Raw genomic sequence first — 22,086 nt, 5'->3', positions numbered from 1 at the left:
CCAAATAAATATTTACCTCTGGGAATGAACATGAAACAAAAGGAAGCTTCACACAGTAATGGCTAATACAGTAAAGTTACCCACCAGAAAAAGCTCTTTTTACTCTCATATGAACCCAGCTTCAAATCAGAGCCTTGGAGACAGCCAGAAACAAAACTCAAAACCATTATTTCCTCTTTATTCACAAGGTTTGGGATGAGGAGAGGGTGCCTAGGGAAAGGCAGAATTATTATTTTCTTTTTTCCTTTTATTTCCTAAAGGAAACTCAAATGTCCTGGGGGAAGAAAGGGGTGGGGGGGATTCGGGGAAAAAAGAATTTGCTGGATTCACATGAAAAGCACTTAAGCAGCATTAAACACAATTGTGGAAAACAAGATTTAAAAAAAGTACAACTGGAACCCTCTTGACTTAATATATAAAAAAATCTGCTTCTGCCTTCCTTCTTTTGGTCTTTGTTATTTATTCACCTCTGTCCTGAAGACATTTGCTTTGTTTTCTCCATTTCTTCCATTCTTCTGGTGCTAGTGTGTTCTGGAAAGAGAAATCCAAACAATTAACTTCTACTGTGCAAGAAAGTGTTTTTTTGCCTGGAAAAGTACCCCCAAAACCTATCAGTCTCTCTCAAAGGAAGCTTTTTTGAGAGAAAAGTGATAAAACCAGTACTGCAACATAACTAAGGACTGAATTCAAGGAGCATGGAAATGGTCAAATAACATGAAGATCAATTTCTGGTGCAAAAGGAATGAACAAGCTTTGTAAAATATAAAACTGAATAAAGAAAAAAAGAGAGCAGGGCTGAATGCAAAGCCCCCAGCTACCTTAGTACCACTTTTCTGCTTTAAACAGGGCCATTTACCCACTTTGAATCAGTGGGTCCAAGTGTAAGCACACGTAAAAAAAAGTACCAAAGTAAGTGTAAAAAGAGATATTCGTGCCCCAAGTAGATGCAGGACTCTAACGTGGTCAGAACAAACCCACCTTTTGGGGGTCCTTTTCCCTTTCAAGAAGGGAGACACGGGCATAGCTGTGGATGCTGAGCACTTGACAGTCCAGCCCCACAGCTCAGCAACAACAGTCTTAGCTGACATCCGAGCCATCAGAAAGCTCAGCAGTAAGGAAAAATCCTTTCAGCTGTGCATGGCAGCAACATCTAACTTGTGTTTTTTGGATAACATGTTATTTGCAAGATCTTCCAAGGTTACTCACAGCCCACAGGGAATTAAGGAGTTAAAATGTCACGCTGAGAAGCAGAAAAATTGCAAGCTGTGGAGAACACACTTGTTAGGCATTTAGCTATGGGCCACTAAAAGGCTCAAAACCACTGACCCAGAGCTGTGGAGCACCCAGGGGCTAGGACAGCATCCCCCACCTGTCCAGCAAACACACCAAGGATGTAGACAACACTCATCACCAGAAAAAGCAACAGCCACCCTCAGTTCTTTTCTAGTTACTCGTGTCATAGCTTTTTCTGTGATCAGATACCCCAAAACACTTCAGGGAGAGAAGAGATACTAACAGGGTGTTCCCCAATGGGACACAAGGCCAAGTTTTCCATAGGTGATAATTTTCATGAAACCCTCCTCCATACTATCTGATCTGCAAACAGGAATTTATACCAGTGCACGTGGTTTCCGAGAGGCAGCCACGTAGCCCCTGGTTTTGTTTTGCACCACAAAACTGACCTCCATTCAACGCACTGTGCATGCCTGAACACTGGCTATGAACACAAGAGAGCAGACACTCAGGAGATGTTCCAGCACAGCACAGCCTGCAGAGATTTCAGTCCCATCAAAGGAATTGGGCCGGATGCTCTCTTCCTTCCCCCATTATGAAAGTAACACACTGAAGGAGACTGAAGTCATGCACACATTTAGAAATGGACCACATGGAGTGGCAGGCAGCCTTGCCGCCTAGGCCACCACGTGCATATCAACCTGGGACCTTACCTGCTCAGAATCAAAAGAAACAAAGGGTTTAATACCGGTAAAATGATAATGGAGACATAGCAGATGACTGTGTTTGGTCAAAAGGGACTAGCTACTGCCGCCACTGACTGAGCCATTATGCCCAGTTTAGTCTAACAGGCAGATGAATCCGGGATCAGGTCAGGTTCTCAACTGAATGAGGCGGTGCTGACCTGGCTTCTGCTGCACACACAGCTCTCACCACCCCCAAGCAAGTACGTAATTCAGCCCTACCAGCAGTGAGGGTGCCTGGGAGCTGAAACACCAGAATACTGCAGAGGGCGATAGGCAGTACCAACAGCTAGATGGGAACAGCCCAGAGATCAACCATTTTCATTCTGTTCTCCTCTAGCTGATATTACTGATAATTTATTTACAGGAGCAGTAATGCTTAATCTAGGTTTATTTCATCACCTGATAGCTGCTTGGTGTATAAGACAATATTTCCACATTTATACACCTGCACATATTACCACAGAGACTTCAGATGATTCAGAAATTTCATGAAGGCAATTTAGTCTCAGAGGACACCTACTGCCAATACGCAAACCCAGCTGTAACCAAGGTCACTCACAGTCTGATTTAAAGCCAAATAGGTCAAGCTGGAAAAAAAAAAGGCATCTTCAGCTAAGGTATCTTTTTGCCAGGGAAGTGAGGGATGAAAGTGAAATGAAACAGCCAGCATGCCCAGGGAAGGCAAATTCCAAAAAAAAGGCCCTTACTTCTAGAAGAGCCGGTCACTAGCAAAACCCCCTTTTACCGCAGCGTCCTATACTTTGCCAACCTACTGCTCTGCTCTGCAGCGATCCTGCCAAAAGGAGAGAGGAAGAAAGGTTCAGAGAAGATAAGGAAGAAAGCAGCCCTGCTCCAGGAACCAGAGCCAACGACAGAAATGCAAAAAAGCAAAACCAGGCCTTCTGGTAACTTCTGTAAAAAAGATGGTTTACATATAGTCCTGCTCCCACCCCTGACAGTATTCTCTGTAGCAGAATGGCAGCTTTGCCTGTAAGTGCAATCTAGTTAATTATCACTGCACTTCAGTATCTGAGACACCTAGTGGCACGTTAACAAAAAGATGTCTTTTAGGAACTTTAAAGTCATGTACAAAGGGTTTAACTTTAGCCCAAGGTAGAAGTTTTACTTTCAAGTTTGCCATTGCAGCTACAGCTTCTTCAAGTTATTTACAGTGAAAAAGCCTCCAGGCACCCCCCTGCAGTGCTTTGAAATAAGAACCAGCCATCTGCATTTATGTGTTGACAGAAGCCCTGGTTGAGCTAAAACATTTAGAAAAAAGTGTCAGTGTATTCTTTTTCCCCAAATCCGTCCCTAGAATATCTATTATTTTATTATTACTCTTCAAATTAACAAATGAAACATTATTAAATGACAGCATAGCCCCACTGGCAACAAATTCCCAGTGGAAGCCTTATGCTAACAAGAGTAAAGTGCCACGCTTGAAGAGACTGGGCATCCAAGAGAGCAAGACTGAGAAATCTGAAAGGACAGTATGGGAAGGCCAGATTACAGTAACAGTCTTTGCTACCACAGTCAGGCAAGTACCCTCTGTTTTTAAAGGCAACAAATCAATGTGAAATCCCTGAAAGTTCCACTGGTTTGTTGGTTCTTACAGCTCTTGACCCAGTATTAATACAGTGTAATCAAAAAATTGAGAATCCAAGAATATTTATACAGATATGTGCACAAGGATAAACTTGTCATAATGGCTCAAAAAGGGGAAGTAATACCAGAGCACAGGTTTGATGTCAAAGCAGGTCACGAAGCCACCTCCAAAGCCAAACTCTACATTAGTACAAAAGGGTTAAAGCTTAAATCTCACATGTAGAGCTGCTCACATAGAAACTCCCTGTGGCAGAAGTGAAGGAGGGAACAGTCTGACCTCTGATTAATGCACTATATCAGGAGCTTGGGTGACGGGACAGCCTGCAAGCTGCCTAATCCATCGTACATTCATGAGACACTGTGTGGCACAGGGCACACACGTGAAGAATCAATCCCATCCCAATACAGAAAGCAAAGACAACATATATATCTATGCAAGGAGCATGTCTACTGTGCAATGCAGTGCCGTGCCATATCAGAGGTACCCATGCTGGTGCGCACAGTACAAGACAGCGCAGCAAAGCTATACTAGCACAGGACCCAGAAGCAGCACCATGGCCAGGTTTTACAGCTCCGTCTCAGCAGAATTGCATCATCTAGGAACAGAGCCATGCTGGCCTGATTATACAGGTTCTAGGTTTGGAGGAAGCTTGCTCAGAGCTGGCTTGCATTTCACTGCTTGAAAGAGATACTTGAATACATTTATTACAGAACTGTACAATAGTTTAAGTTGGAAGGGTCCTGCAGAGATCATCTGGTCCAATGCCCAGCTCAAAACAGGACCAACTCTGAAGTCAGAGCAGGTTGCACATATCCAGGCAAGTTCTGAGTAACTCCAGGGATAAAAGGTTTCAAAACCTGTCTGAGCAACTTGTTGCAGCGTTTGATCACCTTCAGTGAATTTCCCCCCCCTAACATTTGTCAGAATTTTCCCTGTTGCCGATTGTGTCTGTTGCCCCGTGTCTGCTGCTGTATACTCCCAATAAGCATCTGCTTTCCTTTCCTCTATAACTCCCCAGCAGGTAATCAAAGAAAGCAGCAAGACCTCCCTCCCCTAAGACTTAGCTGCAGAGAATTTGGGCCTCTTCCACACTTATAGCAGCTTTCATTATTTAACAGTACTATAAAAGCTTAATGCTTAATATACCATGTAGTAAAATAATCTTGTCAGGGAATACATCTTCTTGCCAAATGCAGATTTCCACATGTCAGTGTGCACACGCTTCCCCTCAATGCTTTCTCTGTGTGTCTGATCACTTCAGCAAGTGGCCATATAGACCATTCTCTCTGAAGGAGCAGAATGAGCTACATTTTAGTGACAGCACCTCATTTTCCTACTAGGTTCAAGCATTTCACCTGAGAACAGGCATGAAAATGGGACAGAGTAGCCCATTGCCACACACAACAATACCTAAGAACTAAAAGCAGTGTTCATCACTGAATCAGTTACTGACTTCAGATAGTGTCAGTGTGATCTCCTCCTCCCCACAGATTTTAAGAGCAGCTCCCACCAATGCATCCGTCTCTGGCTTACCGTTTTACTGCTTTCTGGGCCAGCATCCTGTTGCCTGCCAGGAATGTGACACCACCCAGAATGGCCAAGTACTTCAGAGTCTGGAACATGTTGAGCTGAGTCCAGTAGACATACATGAGTCCCAACATTGCTGTGAAAAAAGACAGAGCTCATGGCAGAAGTTGTGTTTCAAGGAAAGACTATCGGTTATTCCCAGAACAATTTTTATGTTGAATTGCCAGGTGTAACTCATCTCTGAAGTTCTGACCGGCAGATCCAAAGACTATATATTGTTGTCAGGGGAAGGTGGTGTCTGGGTCTACATAATGCAGAAAAATGTGACACAGATGGCTTGCAAGTAGCCCCCTTCTGGAATAATCATGGACATCTGACAAAGGTTTAAGGCTATTAGAAGGAGGAGGATCTTCTGGATTTCAACAGGGGATATATTAACCTTTGCATATTTCCAGGAATATAGAGCTTTATAAAGCTTCCAAGGAAAATGGCTTGGGTTGAGTAATATACTGTCATCTGGGAAACAGAGTAAATCTGATATTTTCCTAACCTGCTATGTTTTTGAAATTCTACCAAGACAGTAAATAACTGTGTAACCAAGAGAGCAACAAAACGGATGAATAAATCTGGCCTCGTCAAAGAACTAGATGGTAACGGGAAGAGCATTAAAGAAAAGATGTAGTGAGTGAACCCACAGGTCTCAATCCCCCTAGAAATCCCCTGCTTACAAAGGGTAAACATGCAATAAAGAAAATGTGACCTCTGGAAATAAAGAGTTCTATTAAGTACAGATGAGTGGTGTGTGAGAGAAGCCTGGATAATAACTGCTGTTATAAGCTGATGGCCAAAACAGGTTTAGCACCATATTAACAATCATGAAAAGCAGGAAGGCAGATGAAAACAAGAGAACAAATGTTATGCTATTATGTCATTATAGTTAATAGGCTGCAAGTCCATTTTCCACCAGGACTCTCATCTGTAACTTTCGAGTGAGAAGGTCAAACAGAGCAGAAAGCCTCTGACACTTACCAGCATGTCCCATGTGAAAAATGATGGTGCTGGGAGCAAAGCTGAAGTTGGAGATATTGGCACCAATCTTTATCCACTAAAAGGAAAAGAAATAAAACCTGAGTAAAAATGGCCTTACAAACACGAGCTCTTGTTTCAAACTTTAACACCTTTCAAGCCAATTTGCTTTAAGTTCTTCAATGAGTACAGCGTCTTCCCTATAGATGAATTTGTTTTCAACTACAGGGAAAAATTACTACTGAGTCCTAAGACAGTCGTGTAAGCTCCTTTAGTAGAAATTGTTCCTAGCTGCTTCTGACTCTAAAAAGGCAGTTCCTCAATTCTCCTTCGACATGACTGCAATAGTGTCAGTGTAAAACCACCTTTAAGTAAATATATGCCCCAAATCTACATTTAAAAAAACAAAAACAAAACCTCAAAACTTGCCATTTCTATCCGGCAGAATTAATTTCTATTAAAAAAAAAAAAAAAAGCCAGAAAGGTAAGGTTCTCATTTTGGAATCAGCAAAAGGCCAGCTATAAATACAGGATGTTTGCTCATAAAAACAATTTCAGCTTTCAGAGTGCAGAAGAGAAAGACAGGAAGGCTGGAAAACAGGAACAGCATGAATGAGGTTTCTCATTCAGTGTCACATCACCAACATGTCTACTGTGAACTTCAAAGACCAGTGGACACAACTATCTGAATGCTAAGCTTCAGTGGGGATAACAAAGGCGACTAAGGGTTTTAAGGAATGATCAGTTTTAAGAAATGATTCCCCAAACAAGGTGTAATTTAACTTCACCAGTTGAGATTTTGTATCACAAAGTTCAAAAACCTGAACTGGTAATACTAGATGTTTCAAGTACAGATATGCAAATACCAATTAAGTCCATAAATTGAAATCAGTCTGATGGAATTAAATGATGTGGATTTTGTGACAGGTATATTAAAGTGTAAGGCAGAATCACTAATTTTATAACTAAAATCAGACTGTTCTGGGATAACCTAGGGTGCCTGTTATTCAATGATCGCTAGCAGAACCATACTGGAGAAACTCACCTCACCTCCTTCTACTTGGTTAGTATTGTTTTTTCTGTTTTGACAATCAACTCAAACAGTTTAGAAACAAACCCCGTTCAACATCCTGCACTGACAATGATTCCTCAAGAACCACAACTGAAATGCCTAGAGCATGTCCCTTCTAGGAGTTATGCTTTGCTAAATTAAGTATGACTGCAACAGTGCTGTGCTAATTGTGGTTAATCCAGAGTTTTAATATGAAGTTTGGCTGGTCAATCTCCTAAATGATTTTGGACTGGATGGAAAAAATTTTCTTCCTCTGTGGCCCAGTTCACTCACCAGAATGAGCAGCAAAAGCAAGGGGGAGAGAATCAGTGCTGTGAATGTGTTAGATACCACAGTAGGAGGCCTCTTCTCAGGTTCCCTGAACAGGTGCTGCAAACAAACAAAAAAAACCCAACTCATAAGTAGGAACACTCCAACAGAGCAGCTTTTTAGCTCCACAGAGGACTAGTTGCTATCCTCGTGCTGTTCTCAGACACTCCTTTGTATGATGAGCATTCCTTTTCAGACAAAGGCCAATTCTTTAAGTTATTGCCTATTCCAGCGTATGCACACTTATCTCTTGCTCAGTTAACTCTTCCTTGCGCTTAGAGAAGCGCTTGTCAGTCTGTCATCAGCACAAATGACTAGATGGCCAGAAAGGAGCAAGAAAAGTCTTCAGAAGCAGAGGGTTTTCCCTGGTGCTTGCCTAGTCAAATTTTCATGTTTGAATCTTCTCATTGACACTAATTGCTCTCTCACAGGTAGAGGATATAGCTTATTTATTCATACTCTGCACTGCAATGAATTTCTTCCCATTAAACAGTAGCTTTGGTTTTCCTTTAATTCTGTTACTCGCACAGTATTAATATTGTTATAAAAGATGAATTTTTTGTTCTCATCTTAGTGTATTTCTGATACGATCAGATAAGCCAGAGTAGGACTAGCCCCCCTTTCTCCCTCAACATCATGGGTTTTTTTCTGGAGCCTTTTTTGGACTGTACCTGGATTTCAGGTTTGGGAACAAAGAGGTTCTTGGACTGGACTGTGGATGGAGCATCCTCTTCCGGAAATTTGATAACAACATCAGCCTGAAATGAAATTACACAGCTTCAGGAAGTTTGACCTTAATATATTGAGAGAAAGTTTTATAAAACCTAATACATCACTGTGGCATATTTGCTAATTTGTCAATCTATGATTGACATGATTTTTAAAGGAGACTAAGAAAAAGTTACCAGATTTTAAAAGGAAGTTTCTTCTAATCAAAGAAAATAGTACTCTTCATTCATCACTAAGAGTTGGACTTATTTCCAGCATACGGAACACACAAAGGCTAAACCATGAACTGCTTGCTGGTGAGCTTACAGTCAAACTCACAAAGGCTCTGAAGTTTCCATTTCATCATGTGCTGAATGAACACATTTAAATCTTGCTTTGACACTTACTTGAGTTTGAAAACTTAAAAATGAACAAGAAGCCTCAGAGCCTGTAAATGGCCCAAAAGGTTCTGGCTCACCACAAGGAACTACAACATTTGTCTTTTTTTTCTTCCACACATGTATGATACCCTCCTGCTAGACTGTCAGTAACCTCAAAACCAGATCACCACACGTACACAGCACCAGCTACATACCACATTCCACAGGATTGGATTTTCCAGAGTGGCATCTCCAACGATCAGGTAAAGAGTATAGGTACCAGAGGCAGAGTCAAACTCGGTCTTTCGCTCAGAAGTGTCCAGTTCAAACTTGTATACGTTCTTGCTATCTGGTTCTGCAACAAACACAACCTCTTGGCCAGTCTTTTGGTTGTGAAGCCGGACAAAGGTCTAAAAGAAAAGATTGTAACATTTCTGGAGGATCTCAAAGTGCTTTTACAAACATCAGTGAAGCAAGAGATTTGCCCCAAATCAAGAAGCACAACAGTAGGAAAGCAGGAATATGAACTGGGAGCCCAGATGTGTAGATACACAGTAAGCAAAGTACAATGCCTCTTTGTGTAACTACATTAATACAGGACCAACAGTGGCCAGAAATCCACTTGGGATACATGACAGTATACTGAGTGTTACCTGAGAGGATCTGTGCAACAGCACACAACAGGGTGTGTGTATGTATTTTTTCCCCCCTGATTTTATATATAAAAAAATTTCAAAAGAAAAAAGTCTACATTCAAGGAGTATTTCAGGAAACAGTCCATATTCAAGAACGAGAAATGCATTTTTACAGTGCAGAGTACCTTCACTCATTCTGTTGATCTAAATAAGATGCAATATCAGAGCTAAAACACTTCATTTAACACACAGCAAGCACACGTGAACTGAAACCACTCCCCTTGTACCAAGACCGGTGCTCTTTCACAGTCCATTTCAGAAACATAAGGCTTTTCAAAGCACATGAAAACTTTTCAAGAGCAACTGTCACCTTAGATGCTTCATGATGGAACATCTAGGTGACATGGTAATGACAAGAATTTGTCCTAACCTGGTGAGGGATGAGTTCAGCTCCACTGTTCACATCTATCAGCTGGAAGGACAAAGCAAAATTCTGATGGCTGTCAGCAGTGAATGAGCCCTTGGCTTTGGCTGGATAAACCACCCTATGGAGGAAAAAATAAACACAATTGAGGTGATTTTCCAAGAGAAGGCCTGATGTTAGAGAAACTGAGGCATGCAAGCCTGACTAGCAGTACTGCGGTCTACTCAGCATAGATGATCTATTTTATCAAATAGTTAAGTAAACTAACATGTCTTTCTGTTCTACCATAAGTTTAAAGGAAATAAATGAATGGAATTCTTTAGTAAGATTTTTGTGAGCTACTGGTATTGCCTGTTCTCAAGCAAAGCATTAGTTTGTTGTAAGGTTCAAAGGAATCCCATAAAAAAAGGTTTTACTAACAGTACATCCCATATTTCACTTAGCCAAGGCTCTGCTGCATCCAAAGGTGTGATGGCAGCAGAGCAGGAAAAACAAATATGCAAACTTCAGCACAGGAAGGCTACATTAATACACACAGAGGGGCCTCAGTGAGGCTGTGCAACTCAAGTTAAACTCCAGGCATTATATTTTAACTGATGTCAGTTAAACAAACAACCAACCCCCCCTACCTAAAAAAAAAAAAACAAAACCAAAATTAAGTTAAAGTACACCTAGCAACAGCACAGTCAGCACACTATATACTGCATGCATGTAGCTTTAGAGTCTATCAAAGCCTGACAATATTAGAAAAATTAAAGCAACTATTTTAACTGGCATTTGCACTGAGTTGTGCCAACAAAGTAACAGAAGACTCTGGTTGCCTGGCTTCTGTCAGTAGATACGTCAATATTAAAGAAAACTACCAAGAGGGGAGGAAAAAAAAAAGACCCCCCCCCCAAAAAACCCCCCCCCCAACCCAGTATATTCCAATACAAGATTCCTCTGGTTTAGCTGAAGTAAGTAAAGGTTAAAGGACTTGCAACCTAGAGTCACAGTTGCCCCTTAAAATATCATGCGCACTGAGTCATTTTACCTGGTTGTTTTTGGTGCAATGCTCTGATCTTTATCCACGGTAGAAAGATCTACATTTGTAATGCCAACTTCTGTGGAAACTTTTACTTTCAACTGCAACCAAGCACAATAGGAAATTACTCAGAGCACTCAACTCCTGCATAGACTACTAACAGCTAAGGTCACTTCAGCAGCTTCCAGTTCTTTTTCCCCTTCCCCAAAGGGAAACTTATGCTAAGCCAGAGACAGAACCTAATCTGAATGAAACGATCCACACCAGTTTACTTTCTGGCAAAACTCCTGTATCAGTCACTAACCCTAGCCATCCCCCTCCTCCCTGCACAAGCAGCCAGGTCTGAAGATACCAGCTTCTCAGTCATGCTGGAGTTAGCTGCCCTTTTGAGAACTGTTTTTATAAAAACAGTCAAACTGTCCAGATCTGACTAGTTTTCTTTTTAAATAAGCAGAAACTACCTATTACATATGATACGACCTAAACTGTATGTGCACATGTACTCCTGCTTATTGGATAGCAACTGGAGATGAGAAAAGTGTCCTGATAGCAGCCACTTACGCCGTTGTTGGCTCCTAGAAGTATAACAGGTTCCTGTGGATTTTATTACTAGCAGGGAAAGCCAAACCATTCCCGCAGATCCGTACTTTGTTTCGGCAAGCTTTCCTTCAGAGAGGAACAATGTTTATCATTCAGTGCATGGCAGCGGTAAGGCCCTGCTGTTTTTCACAACTCTTTTGTGCTAAGTGCCGCATAAAGCCAGAGCAAAGAAATGACTTTCTGCCCCCTCGGCAGCCCCAAACAACGGACAATCTAGACAGTAAACCTTGGTGGGTTTGACTGATTTCAGTCCTTCTCTCAAACATATGTAGTTACTGCAGGCTACAGTTTTTAATTAGTACATTTGTTCCCACAGCCGATAAACAGTCCCCTGGAGAATTAAAGTTTGTTTCATTGCCAAGACATTTTTCATTATATAATTTGTTATTACAGGTTTGCTCATGTGAATCAGCCCCACCTACTCACCCTGAAAAATAATTCACACAAAACCTGTAGGAAGAATAAATAAAAAACACAAAACAAGCTACCCAGGTCAGACTTCAAACCCAATAATCTTAACAGTTCCTTTACAACTGAGATTTAAAAGTACAATTCAACATAGAGGTTACCCCAAAATAATCTACAGGCTAGTGAATCCTATTCAAGATGACTTTAGTAAAAACTTATTTTGTTTCCAAGATGGGAGCAAAGAAAGATGGACTCATGAAGTAATCATTTAAAAAAATTTAAGTGAAGGTAGCTCAGAGCTGCTGTGCACAGCCCCTCCAACTGAACAGTACACAAACCTTTCTCAAATATTTTAATGCCAGGAAATGCAGTCTCTGCCTAGAGTAATAACCCACTGGTTTAGCTCATTACTGTCAAAAACGATGGTGCATTAAGGACAATTAATGCTAATAACAGTAAAGGAAAAAAAAAAAAGCAGCAGTTCCCCCAGCAGTCCTCCCCCATAGCAATGTGTCTTATTAGGAGCAGTTCACACAAAGCCGTCCCTGCGTTAATGCATTCCTACCGGTACCTCTGTGTGCCAGCAGCGAGCTTAAGCAGGACCAATCAATCCCCTTTGGACACTCTTAAGTGCCATTACTACTACAATGACAACATCAATTTGATACTCCTGTTAAAGGTCAGCAGTTGTAAATAAGTGTCTCTTCCACACCAAGCTGACAATGTTGCAAGATTTCAAAAGTTAATCTTATCCTTAAAAGGTGATTGAGGGAAAAAATTAATCTTGGGAATAGACATAACTGGAGGAGAGCATCCTCGGTTGTTGACACTGGGGCGACTATACGAACGGTCACAGAGGTCACATCCTTCTCACTGTAACAACCTTTGGGGGAAAGTAAGACTCTGAGTGTTTATATAAGACCAGTATTTATTAACAGGTGCAGTATAACAGCTTTTGCCACCAAAAAACGGAGTATACACGTATGAAATTAAGACTTAATTTATATTTACAGTTTTGCTTGCTGTTTCTCCACTATGAAAGCATCAACACCTATCCAGTTAGGAGATGCCAGAAGACCCCCTTGCCCCTCTTTTAGGGCTCTAGAGGCTACATAAACAAATGCTTAGCTTCCCTACACCAAGGAAGCACGAGACACTTGCTTGCCAAGCCTTGAGACTTACAGACTCAGATTTTGAATGCTCTCAGGAACTAACATTCTTAGTAATTTTTTTTGCACAGCTACTTTAAAATAGGGGCTGCCACATAAACACTGTCACTGTTAGTCTTTGTTCACATGCTATCAAATCAGCAAATATCTTACTAAGTGATAAACCTGTTCTGAAATCTGCACAAATCTCTTTTGAGACACTAGTCCGGTAACTGATCATAATCTTGAGTCAAAATCCAATGCATAACAGAAAAACATGTGATAAAATGCAGTACAAATGGCAATATCCTTAGAGGGTATAAATAAAAAACTGTTTCACTGAATAGGCATGTAATTAGAAAACCATCAAGAGACACACTCACCTCAACTTTGTTAGAAATAAATCGTTTATCTCCATCAACACTGATGGAGAAGTCATAATATCCACTTGCAGGTTTGACATTCATGAAGTTCAGCTCAAAGGTGTCTCTGTGATAGAAAAAGCAATGTGTTAAGTATCCTCTAGGACACTAACAGAGCAGTCTGACAAACAGGTAACACCTTGTTACCAAGAAGTTTCCAAACATGCTAGATTAAACAGGCAACAAACAGAAAAAGCAATGTTAGTTTTGTGCTGCATAAGGGCAGGAAATTTTTTTTTCCAAAGTTCCCCTGAAATCAAAAGAATTTTGCAGTTGCCCAGCCAAAAAGAAAGCCACATAACAAAAATTCAGTATCACTACCAAACATGCTCAGTCACCAGTTACCAAGAAAACACAACTACACGATTTTGAGTTTTCCATCACACAAGCATTTCTCTGGTGGAAGACCACACAAAGGGGAAAAGTAGAAGTTCAATATTGTTTAAATAGAACCCATTTGCCTTACAAACTGTAAAAATAAGATTATTTTCTTACCCTGACAGAGCAAATGCTGTCTGTTGAAGGACAGTGGCTTTGGTAGATGCAGACTTGGCATAGTCTAGCTTCACAGAAGCTTGAGTCAGTGGCTGAGACATAACGTTGGTCACTTGTAGCTACAACAACAAAACAAGAATTTCTGGGAAACCTTTTGTGCCAAGAGGAACGTAGGCGCACACAAGGCTACTCACTTTCAGAAAGAGCTCCCCCTTCTATATTATACCCACAGATTTCTCCCCTGCCCAGCATCCCAGATCCATTCTTTTTAACACAGCTGGGAAAGCTAAAGATTCTGATTAAAAAAGCTGACTTCTACACAGCGCCTTTTTAAAGTAGTGTCTGATAAGCCCCTGAGAAGCAGACATTCCTAATGCTCATTTCATAAAAGCAGCAGATCTGGGGATTTAGTAGGACCCAAGTCCTGGAGCTAAAAGTGAAAGACATCTTACATCTTCAGTCAGCCCAGACCTGTAACACTAACGATTCAGCCATGAGATGAGTTAAGATTTGGGTCTAAGAACTCACCCTGAGTACAGGCTGATGGTGAGACACAGCTGCAGGCCCATCAGGGACAATAATGACAGGCAAGTGGTAGCGGTTCCGGGATAGAGAACCTGCAGCACAAGCAACGCTGAAGGCCTCCGAGAGCGTCTCAAAATTCTTCTTGCTAAAAATTGCATTCATCAACTGGATAATTTGATCCTGAAAGAGGAAAAACAAATCACATTGGCACCACCAGCTTCCCTCATCATTGCAAACTGATTCAGTACAAAATTATTTAATACAAATATATCCATCATTCTTAAAAACCATTTAATTTTACATTTGCTTAAAAATAACTCAAGTTACAAGGTAACCCAGAATTAGCTACTTTTGGAATGTCACATTAGCATTCTTATTCTTGGCTGGGAAGTTCCAACCACAATCACTGTAATTGCACTGAAAACGTGCAAAAATAGAATTTGGATCTACTTCTTCAAACAGTGTTTAAGAATGGGAGAGGCAGTCAGCTCTCAACTCCCCAGACTACATGCAGTTGCACAAAGACAGCTTGGCTCCGGCAGCCACACAATTGTCTTTGTACAGTGGGAAAGGACTAAGCAAGACATCTTGGCTACCTGCCAAACAGGGAAGGCTATGGAGAGGTGATGCAAAGCATCCTAATGGCTCTGGAAGTACCCAGTACAGGCCTATGCAGGCTTATCCACTTGGGCACAGTGGTATCCTTAAACTAAGAGGATTAGCTTTAAAGCAATACCACTAGGAGCATAGAGCCACCTCCAGCTCTGGGATGTGCCAATGCTAATTCATTCTCCTGGAACTAGGAGTAGACAGTAGTGCGTTACCTGTACTTTGACCTACACAAAGGACTGCGGGCTAGGTTCTAATCAGAAATGAGAACAATAATCAAAGACAATCCCAAATAAAGCAATAGGTATGCAATCTAGTAACTCGTACACAAAGAGCACTTTTACGTGAAAACTACCACATCTCAAATTTTCATCCTCATGCTTGTATTAATGAGTGTCAATGTACATCATACGCCTAAAGAAGGCATCCAGATATATACTACAGATCTCCTGCATAGTGCCAGTCTTGCAGTGTTTTTCATTTGTATGGAGCACATGGCAAGGCTCCAGACCTTGCAACTGACACACGGATTTAAACTGCGAAAAGCGCGAGAGCTATTATTTTAAATAACACATCTGATAATTTTTAAAGTTTTGTGGCTTTCTGGAAAAAACAGGCACTCAGCATTCACAAGAGATAAAGCCATAAAGCCCCAACAATAGCACTTCTGACAGCACAATTCTGAATCAACACTGAACAATTTTCTTTAATTGGGCCTTTTTTTTTTTAAAACATCATCTGAATGCTGGCAGTTTGAATTGTGTGTACCAGAATCATCACCTCAAAAATGACATAAAAATTACTTTGCATTTAGTCTATTTGGCAGCAGCATGGAAAAGAGCCAGGAACAGACTCGGACATCTTACATTGGCTTCAGTCTCAACCCTGCCACTTTGGCTCATACTGTAGGGAACTGTCACTTTCAATCTAATTTACATCTCACTCAGTTAACTTGTTACTGAAAAAAAATGCTAAGTGGCATCTAAGGCGGATCCTTTTCATGACCTACAGTATGCAAAGAAGGAAAAGGTAGATACAGACCTCCTTCACTGCTGGCTCAGTACCCACATGGTCCGACAGCTTATAGGTGGCAGCAACAAATAGTGCAGTAGTCTCAATTCCTTCTTCAAATTGCAGATAAACTCCACCCAGGTCATCCAGGCGAGCAACAAGATCCTGACAAAGTTATTTAACCTTAAACTGCATTCGAATAGATCCACAGAGATTAGCTCTACTGTTAGACATCTAATCAATAGTATGGGATCACTTAAAATATTTTATAACAGTCATTTAGAAATACTGAAAAAAAAACCCCAAAACAAAACAGCATTTACTGGATTTAATTATAAGTCATTACTTCCTATGTCACAGTCCACTATAAATCAAGCAAAGAAATCCAGGAAAAAATATCTGCTTGAAAGGAATAGCCAAACCAACCCACATAACGCAGGAAAGGAATTAGGTAGTTTGGCTTTTCATTTTGTTTTTCATGTTAATACATCACTCAGTACAGATTTCCAGCCCCGCCCCCCCCCGAATTTTTTGACTAATTAGAGATCATAACATGTTCCTACCTCTATCTCTTCAACAATGCCACTTAGATCTGCCTGCTGGGACAAATAAGATGCTGTCTCCAAAGCCTGGATGGTTCTTGAACAACGAAAAACAAAAACAAACAGTGTGTGATTTTCCTTCCTTAAAAGCCAAACATCATTCAAATCAAAGTAATTACAGTTTATATTCTGAATGGAGTGTAAAACAGCTGTTACTGCATTCTCCCAGTTGACTCAGGGCAATTAATCTGAAGTGGTCAGTGCAAATTTAGCATTCAGTTAGAAAAATGCAGGTTCAGCTGCATCAGTTCTGCAACAAACTCATAGATTCAAAGGCAGAGAAGAAACCAAACACTGAACCGTGCATAACGCAGATCCTCAAACTTGCTATTGAGGCTTCCAGGCAGCCAGTTTTTCGTGAAGAAAGCAAGTCTTTAAGAGTTTCCCTTTCTTCCACACTTTGTGCCCTTGTGGCCAAGAAGGCCAATGGTATCCTGGGGTGCATCAGGAAGAGTGTTGCCAGCAGGTCAAGGGAGGTGATCCTCCCCCTCTACTCAGCCCTGGTGAGGCCCCATCTGGAGTCCTGCGTCCAGTTCTGGGCTCCCCAGTCCAAGAGGGATGTGGCACTACTGGAGCAAGTCCAGCGAAGGGCTACAAAGATGATTAGGGGATTGGAGCATCTCTCTTATGAGGAAAGGCTGAGAGAGCTGGGCCTGTTTAGCCTAGAGAAGAGAAGGCTGAGAGGAGATCTTATCAACGTGTACAAGTATCTAAAGGGAGGGTGTCGAGAGGATGGGACCAGACTCTTTTCAGTGGTGCCGAGCGACCGGACGCGAGGCAACGGACACAATCTGAACACGAGGAAATACTTTTTCACTGTGAGGGTGACAGAGCACTGGAATAGGTTGCCCAGAGAGGTTGTGGAGTCTCCTTCTCTGGAGATATTCAAAACCCACCTGGATGCAATCCTGTGCAATGTGCTCTAGGTGACCCTGCTTGAGCAGGGGGGTTGGACTAGATGATCTCCAGAGGTCCCTTCCAACCTCAGCGATTCTGTGATTCTGTGATTCCCTATCTTTTAACAAAAATTCTGTTATCTCCTTTCAGTCAAATTTACTTAAACAGTATTTGGTAATAAATGCCAAGATTCTTTATGCTAACTGGCACATTTTTTCCACCTCACAGAAGAAGCAATCCAACCTACGAACTGGGCTGAGGAAGAGCTTATCAATTCTACTGCAACTCTAAGAAGTGATGAAGAACTGCAGCTAGGTTTTAAGCCAGAAATTTGTTGTGAATCTTTTAAAAGGTAGAAGTTTCTTTGGGATGTGTTCTCTTTACTGACCATTACTTTTGAACTAAACTGAATACACTACCAGCTTGTTTGCAAAGCACATTTTCATATTTTCCCAGAGGGACAACAATGAACTGGATGTATATCCCAAATGAAAACATAGCACCTAATCCACTAGGCCTACATCACAAAAATGGCAAAGTGTTAAAATACCCTTCACTCCAAAATCCAACTGCCTAGAGGAAAACTGTGTGACAGTGAAGCATTTCTGTCTGAAAGACTTACGCCAGCACGCTTTCTTCTTTGCTAAGACGAGCAGTAAGAGCACTAAGTGCTTCCTGAGATGCCAAAGGAAGGCCAAAGCCACTCAGGGCCCCAACAGCATGGAAGATCTGGGTGACTGAAGAATCCTCACTGACAGCTCCAAGAAGCAACTCCCTTGTCTCATTTGAAACGGTAACCTGAGGAAGAACATAGGGAACACTGAGTCACACTTAAAACCCATCTTTTTAGTCACCACTGATTTCTTCCTGGGGCAATACACTTGACTGGTAAACTACTATTATCCGCTGGGAAAAGGTCCTTTATATTTCATTACCTTAAAGGTTTAATTAATTAAATCTTTAAAGCTTCAAGTCAACTCTCAGTTCTACAGGATAATCCATGATTCAATTTTATCCTAGTACCCTACCACAAACAGTACCTGCTTTTCATCTGATGTCACAGGATGGTGCAGCAGCAAGCAGTACTGATGAAAAATAGGACTTGGATAACTCACCTTTATTTAGCAAGTGTGGACTGTATTTGTATTGTTGCAGTGTTTTAACACAGGGTTTACCTCCAATCAGTTTATAATCCATCCAAACAGTTTTTAACTGAAGCAACTTTTGTGAATTTATTAAAAATATGCTGGCTCCTTTTTTCTTAGCCACTGATGTTTAATCAAGAGAACACCAAAGCATCCCAAGCGCTTCCATCACCACCCTAACCTATGAGCTGGCTTTGCCCCAGACATTGTACAGCTCTGAATTTACATGTACATTTTGCTCAAGTGCTTGAAGAGTATCTGGGGAAGGAAGAGAGTGAAGAGCAGTCTTCACAGCCAAGGACGGCCTGACAACCAGATCAGCGATTAACTAAATGTTTGAAGGAAAATGGGTAACTGTTCTGAGAAGGTATAGTTGTATGAAGTACGAAGGAGCTACTATCACCATGCATAAAGATACAAAATAGCTGAATTATGTAGGTAAAAAGAAGATACAGAGCTGGGGTATAAGTTAAGAAGGTGCTGAATACCACATGTGAAATATAGACAGGAAAACATTTTAGTTACATACTTGTCTTGTTTCAATCATGTGATGTTATATGTGGGTACACAAAAACTTCTCTGCCAGATCCCTGCCTCACTCAGCGCAGAGGTAGCACACGCAAAGAAGCAGAAACTATTGCATGTCTCAAGATACAGCATGGTTTTAAACACACTTTTTACACACATCTGATACAAAAAACTTCTTATGACCATGTTTAAACTTGCCATTTATGGATGATGTGTGGTACAAAAGAGATTGTTAATTTCCAAAATACTTTGCCTTGCATACAGTACTCTAAACACATATCATAAGTTATTTACCTAAGACACAACAGAATACAATCCACTAACTGAAGGAAAAAGTAGAAGTTATGTTCAAAAATCAAGGGTAAATGTTTATTTGATAAGACTTGCCTTCAGAGTTCAGGGGTCCGTACTCACCTCACATCCAGACAGGACCTGGATGGACTGTGCAGCATAGAAAAGGGAATCAACGCTGCTGGAGTCTACATTAGATTTGATGAAATTGCAAGCAGCCTGTGAAGAAAGAGAAGCAAAATGATGGCAACAGTCTTGACTGAAACTGCTGAAAGGAGATTTAAATGATGCTCTAAGACTATTTTATGTACACTGAAAAGGGACAAAAGAAATCCCTACTAATATTTGTGAAGCAGCAGAACCTAGAAACCCCAAGATCCCACTCTGCTAAGTGCTGCACAGAATCAAAGATGTTCCTGTTTAAAGAGATAAATGATTTTCTGGTAGACTCTACTGCAGACAGAATACAAATTTAAAACAAGTACAATTATAAGACCTACCAAAACAATAGTGCTACGTGCCCATTTAGTAGGGAAAACACTTCCAGTATAGAAAACAGCCAGAGGAACAGCAGGTTCTTCTGTGGGTGAGCTTGCTTCCCAGCTGTATGTCATACATGCAATCATCAGTGGATACAGAATACAGAATTTCAAAGTGTACAAAAGGAAAAATCAGGTAAGCAGCTACAAATATGAAGACAAGCTACGAGACTGCTCACTGACCTGTAGCAAGGGTATTGTTGACTGACAACTAGGATAGAAGGGCCATTAAGATTCCATTTTAACTATGAAATAGGCAAGAATTTAACTGTTCACAGATAAATCTTTGGCTATGTGGAAAATAGGCTATGCCAGGATTTTAATGGTATGGGTAACCTAAAAATCCTGAAAAGCATCTACTTATGTGTTATGCCTAGCTATTATCTTTACTACACCTATTTTTTTAACAGTCCTACCCTGTGGTGAAATATACTGCCAGAAAAACAGTCTTGACACAAAACTCAAGAGACAACAACAGCAAAAATTACTCCTTACCTGCAGGGGCAAATGCTGTGTTACTGTTGCCACAACCAGGAGCGATTAAAAACCCAGCAACACTGACATCAATGAAAGCAGCAGCTCCCAAACTAGTCTGCAGAAGACCAATAACCCACCAGACAAGGTGGGCAGTGTGGCAAACCACAACATCTTCAGACACCTCATGGTTAAGAACTTGCAGCATAAATGCACAAGAGTCCATAAGAGACTTGCCCCAAATAGTTTGAGAACAGCTAAACTAATTAAATTTTTGAGAAAAGAACAAATTTCTGTTTATAGCCTAGGATATAAATAAGCATGTACTTGCAAGTAAGTTGGTCAGCATGAGAACAACCTACAACATTTAAAATGGAAACACAGATGCAAAGGGATTAGTAAGGGCAGGAAACATCATATTGACACTACAAGCCTCTGTTTCTGACAAATTAGAGAAAGTATTTTACAGCCCAAAATAACAGAACGAAGTGATGTGGCTGCATTTGCTGTGGCAACCAAAAAGAAGTAACAAGAACTCCATTTAACAGGACAGCAAGGCAAGTAACGCCACAGGCAGAAATAATTTTCATACAATAGTAAAATAAATTGATACAACAACAGGCAAAGGCTGGATGAATCCTGAAATTACCATTTAGAAGCACTAAGCACAGGGGAGCCTGTGGCACTGTCTTCCTGGGCAAAGATGCAATAGCTTTACTCAAATGATAAATTCAAATGAAAAACTGATCGTAATTATCGGTGACTTGCTCAGATATTAAAAGAACTACACACACATATTTTATGCTTTCTCTACACTACAATCGACCAGGAAAACGCTAGAGGAACCTTTATCGTTTCTCATCTTTCATTGCTGCGCTGCTCCAGCTAACTCTTAGCCCAGAGGAGCGCTGCTGTGCTGAACCGCACAGCTTTGGAAACGCAGGAAAACCACCTCAAGACAACAAAGCGAGGAGGAGGATTGGGGGGGTGGGGGGAGGGGGTCCTGAACTGCGGCTGCCCCCGCGGCCGCACCAAGCACGCACCTTCTCGTCGGCCACCCGTACGCCCAGATTGCTGAGGCCCACGATGGAGTGGAAGGCGGCCTGCAGGTCGGCGAAGGGCCGCTCCAGCGCCGCCCGCAGCCGTGCCAGGTCGCGGCCGGTGAGGCGGTGGCTGGGCGCCAGGGCCTGGGCGCCGGCCAGGAGCAGCAGGGCCGCCGCCACCGCCAGGCGCAGCCGCGGGCCTACGGGAGACAACGCCGTTAGCGGTGCCCCCGCAGCGCGCCCCGGTCCCCCCCGCCCCGCCCCGCCCGAGGCTGCGCCCCGCTCGCGCTCGGCGCTGGGGCCGACCCCCCTCGCCCGCCGCCACCCGCGCCTCACCCGGCGCCGCCATGTTCCCGCTCGCCGCCTCAGCCACAGCCCCGCGGCCGCTTCCGCCCAGAGCCCCGCCCCCGCGCGCACCACCGCGCCGCGGGGCAGGGGCAGCGGGCGGCACTGCTTCTTCTGCGGGAGGGAGCCGCCCCGGCGATGCCGCCGCGGAGGGCGCGCAGATGTGATGAACAGTATCAGAGAAGCCGCAACCTGGGCGGTGGTGGCGGCGGCGGCGGGGAGGTGGCGGTCTCGCCCGTGGCCGGGACAGTGGCAGCCCCCCCCAGCGGGGAGCGGGAATGGTACGTGCCTCCCGGCTCCCCCCGGGCGGGGGG

The 22,086-nt window shown here is 42.3% G+C and overlaps 1 protein-coding gene across 2 annotated transcripts; it reads right to left on the bottom strand.

The window, feature by feature from the left end:
* Positions 1 to 157: 157 nt before the first annotated feature.
* On the bottom strand, positions 158 to 21,791 carry RPN2 (ribophorin II). Of its 2 annotated transcripts, XM_067307438.1 has the most exons (18): positions 21,764 to 21,791; positions 21,428 to 21,627; positions 19,495 to 19,590; positions 18,030 to 18,205; positions 16,472 to 16,547; positions 15,939 to 16,073; positions 14,292 to 14,468; positions 13,764 to 13,882; positions 13,230 to 13,335; positions 10,700 to 10,791; positions 9,673 to 9,787; positions 8,823 to 9,017; positions 8,191 to 8,277; positions 7,484 to 7,579; positions 6,142 to 6,217; positions 5,119 to 5,248; positions 2,687 to 2,772; positions 158 to 531 (listed from the first exon to the last, which is right to left on the bottom strand). In XM_067307438.1, the coding sequence occupies exons 1-17, from the start codon at positions 21,774 to 21,776 to the stop codon at positions 2,721 to 2,723; spliced, it is 1,941 nt and encodes a 646-aa protein (XP_067163539.1). In that variant the 5' UTR covers positions 21,777 to 21,791; the 3' UTR covers positions 158 to 531; positions 2,687 to 2,720. The 2 variants fall into 2 exon arrangements, with proteins under 2 accessions (XP_067163539.1, XP_067163540.1); XM_067307439.1 differs by lacking the exon at positions 2,687 to 2,772.
* Positions 21,792 to 22,086: the final 295 nt, after the last annotated feature.

This window comes from Apteryx mantelli, chromosome 18 (assembly GCF_036417845.1).
Source record: "Apteryx mantelli isolate bAptMan1 chromosome 18, bAptMan1.hap1, whole genome shotgun sequence".
Classification (NCBI taxonomy): Eukaryota; Metazoa; Chordata; class Aves; order Apterygiformes; family Apterygidae; genus Apteryx; species Apteryx mantelli.
This window is presented reverse-complemented; position numbering and strand designations above follow the sequence as displayed.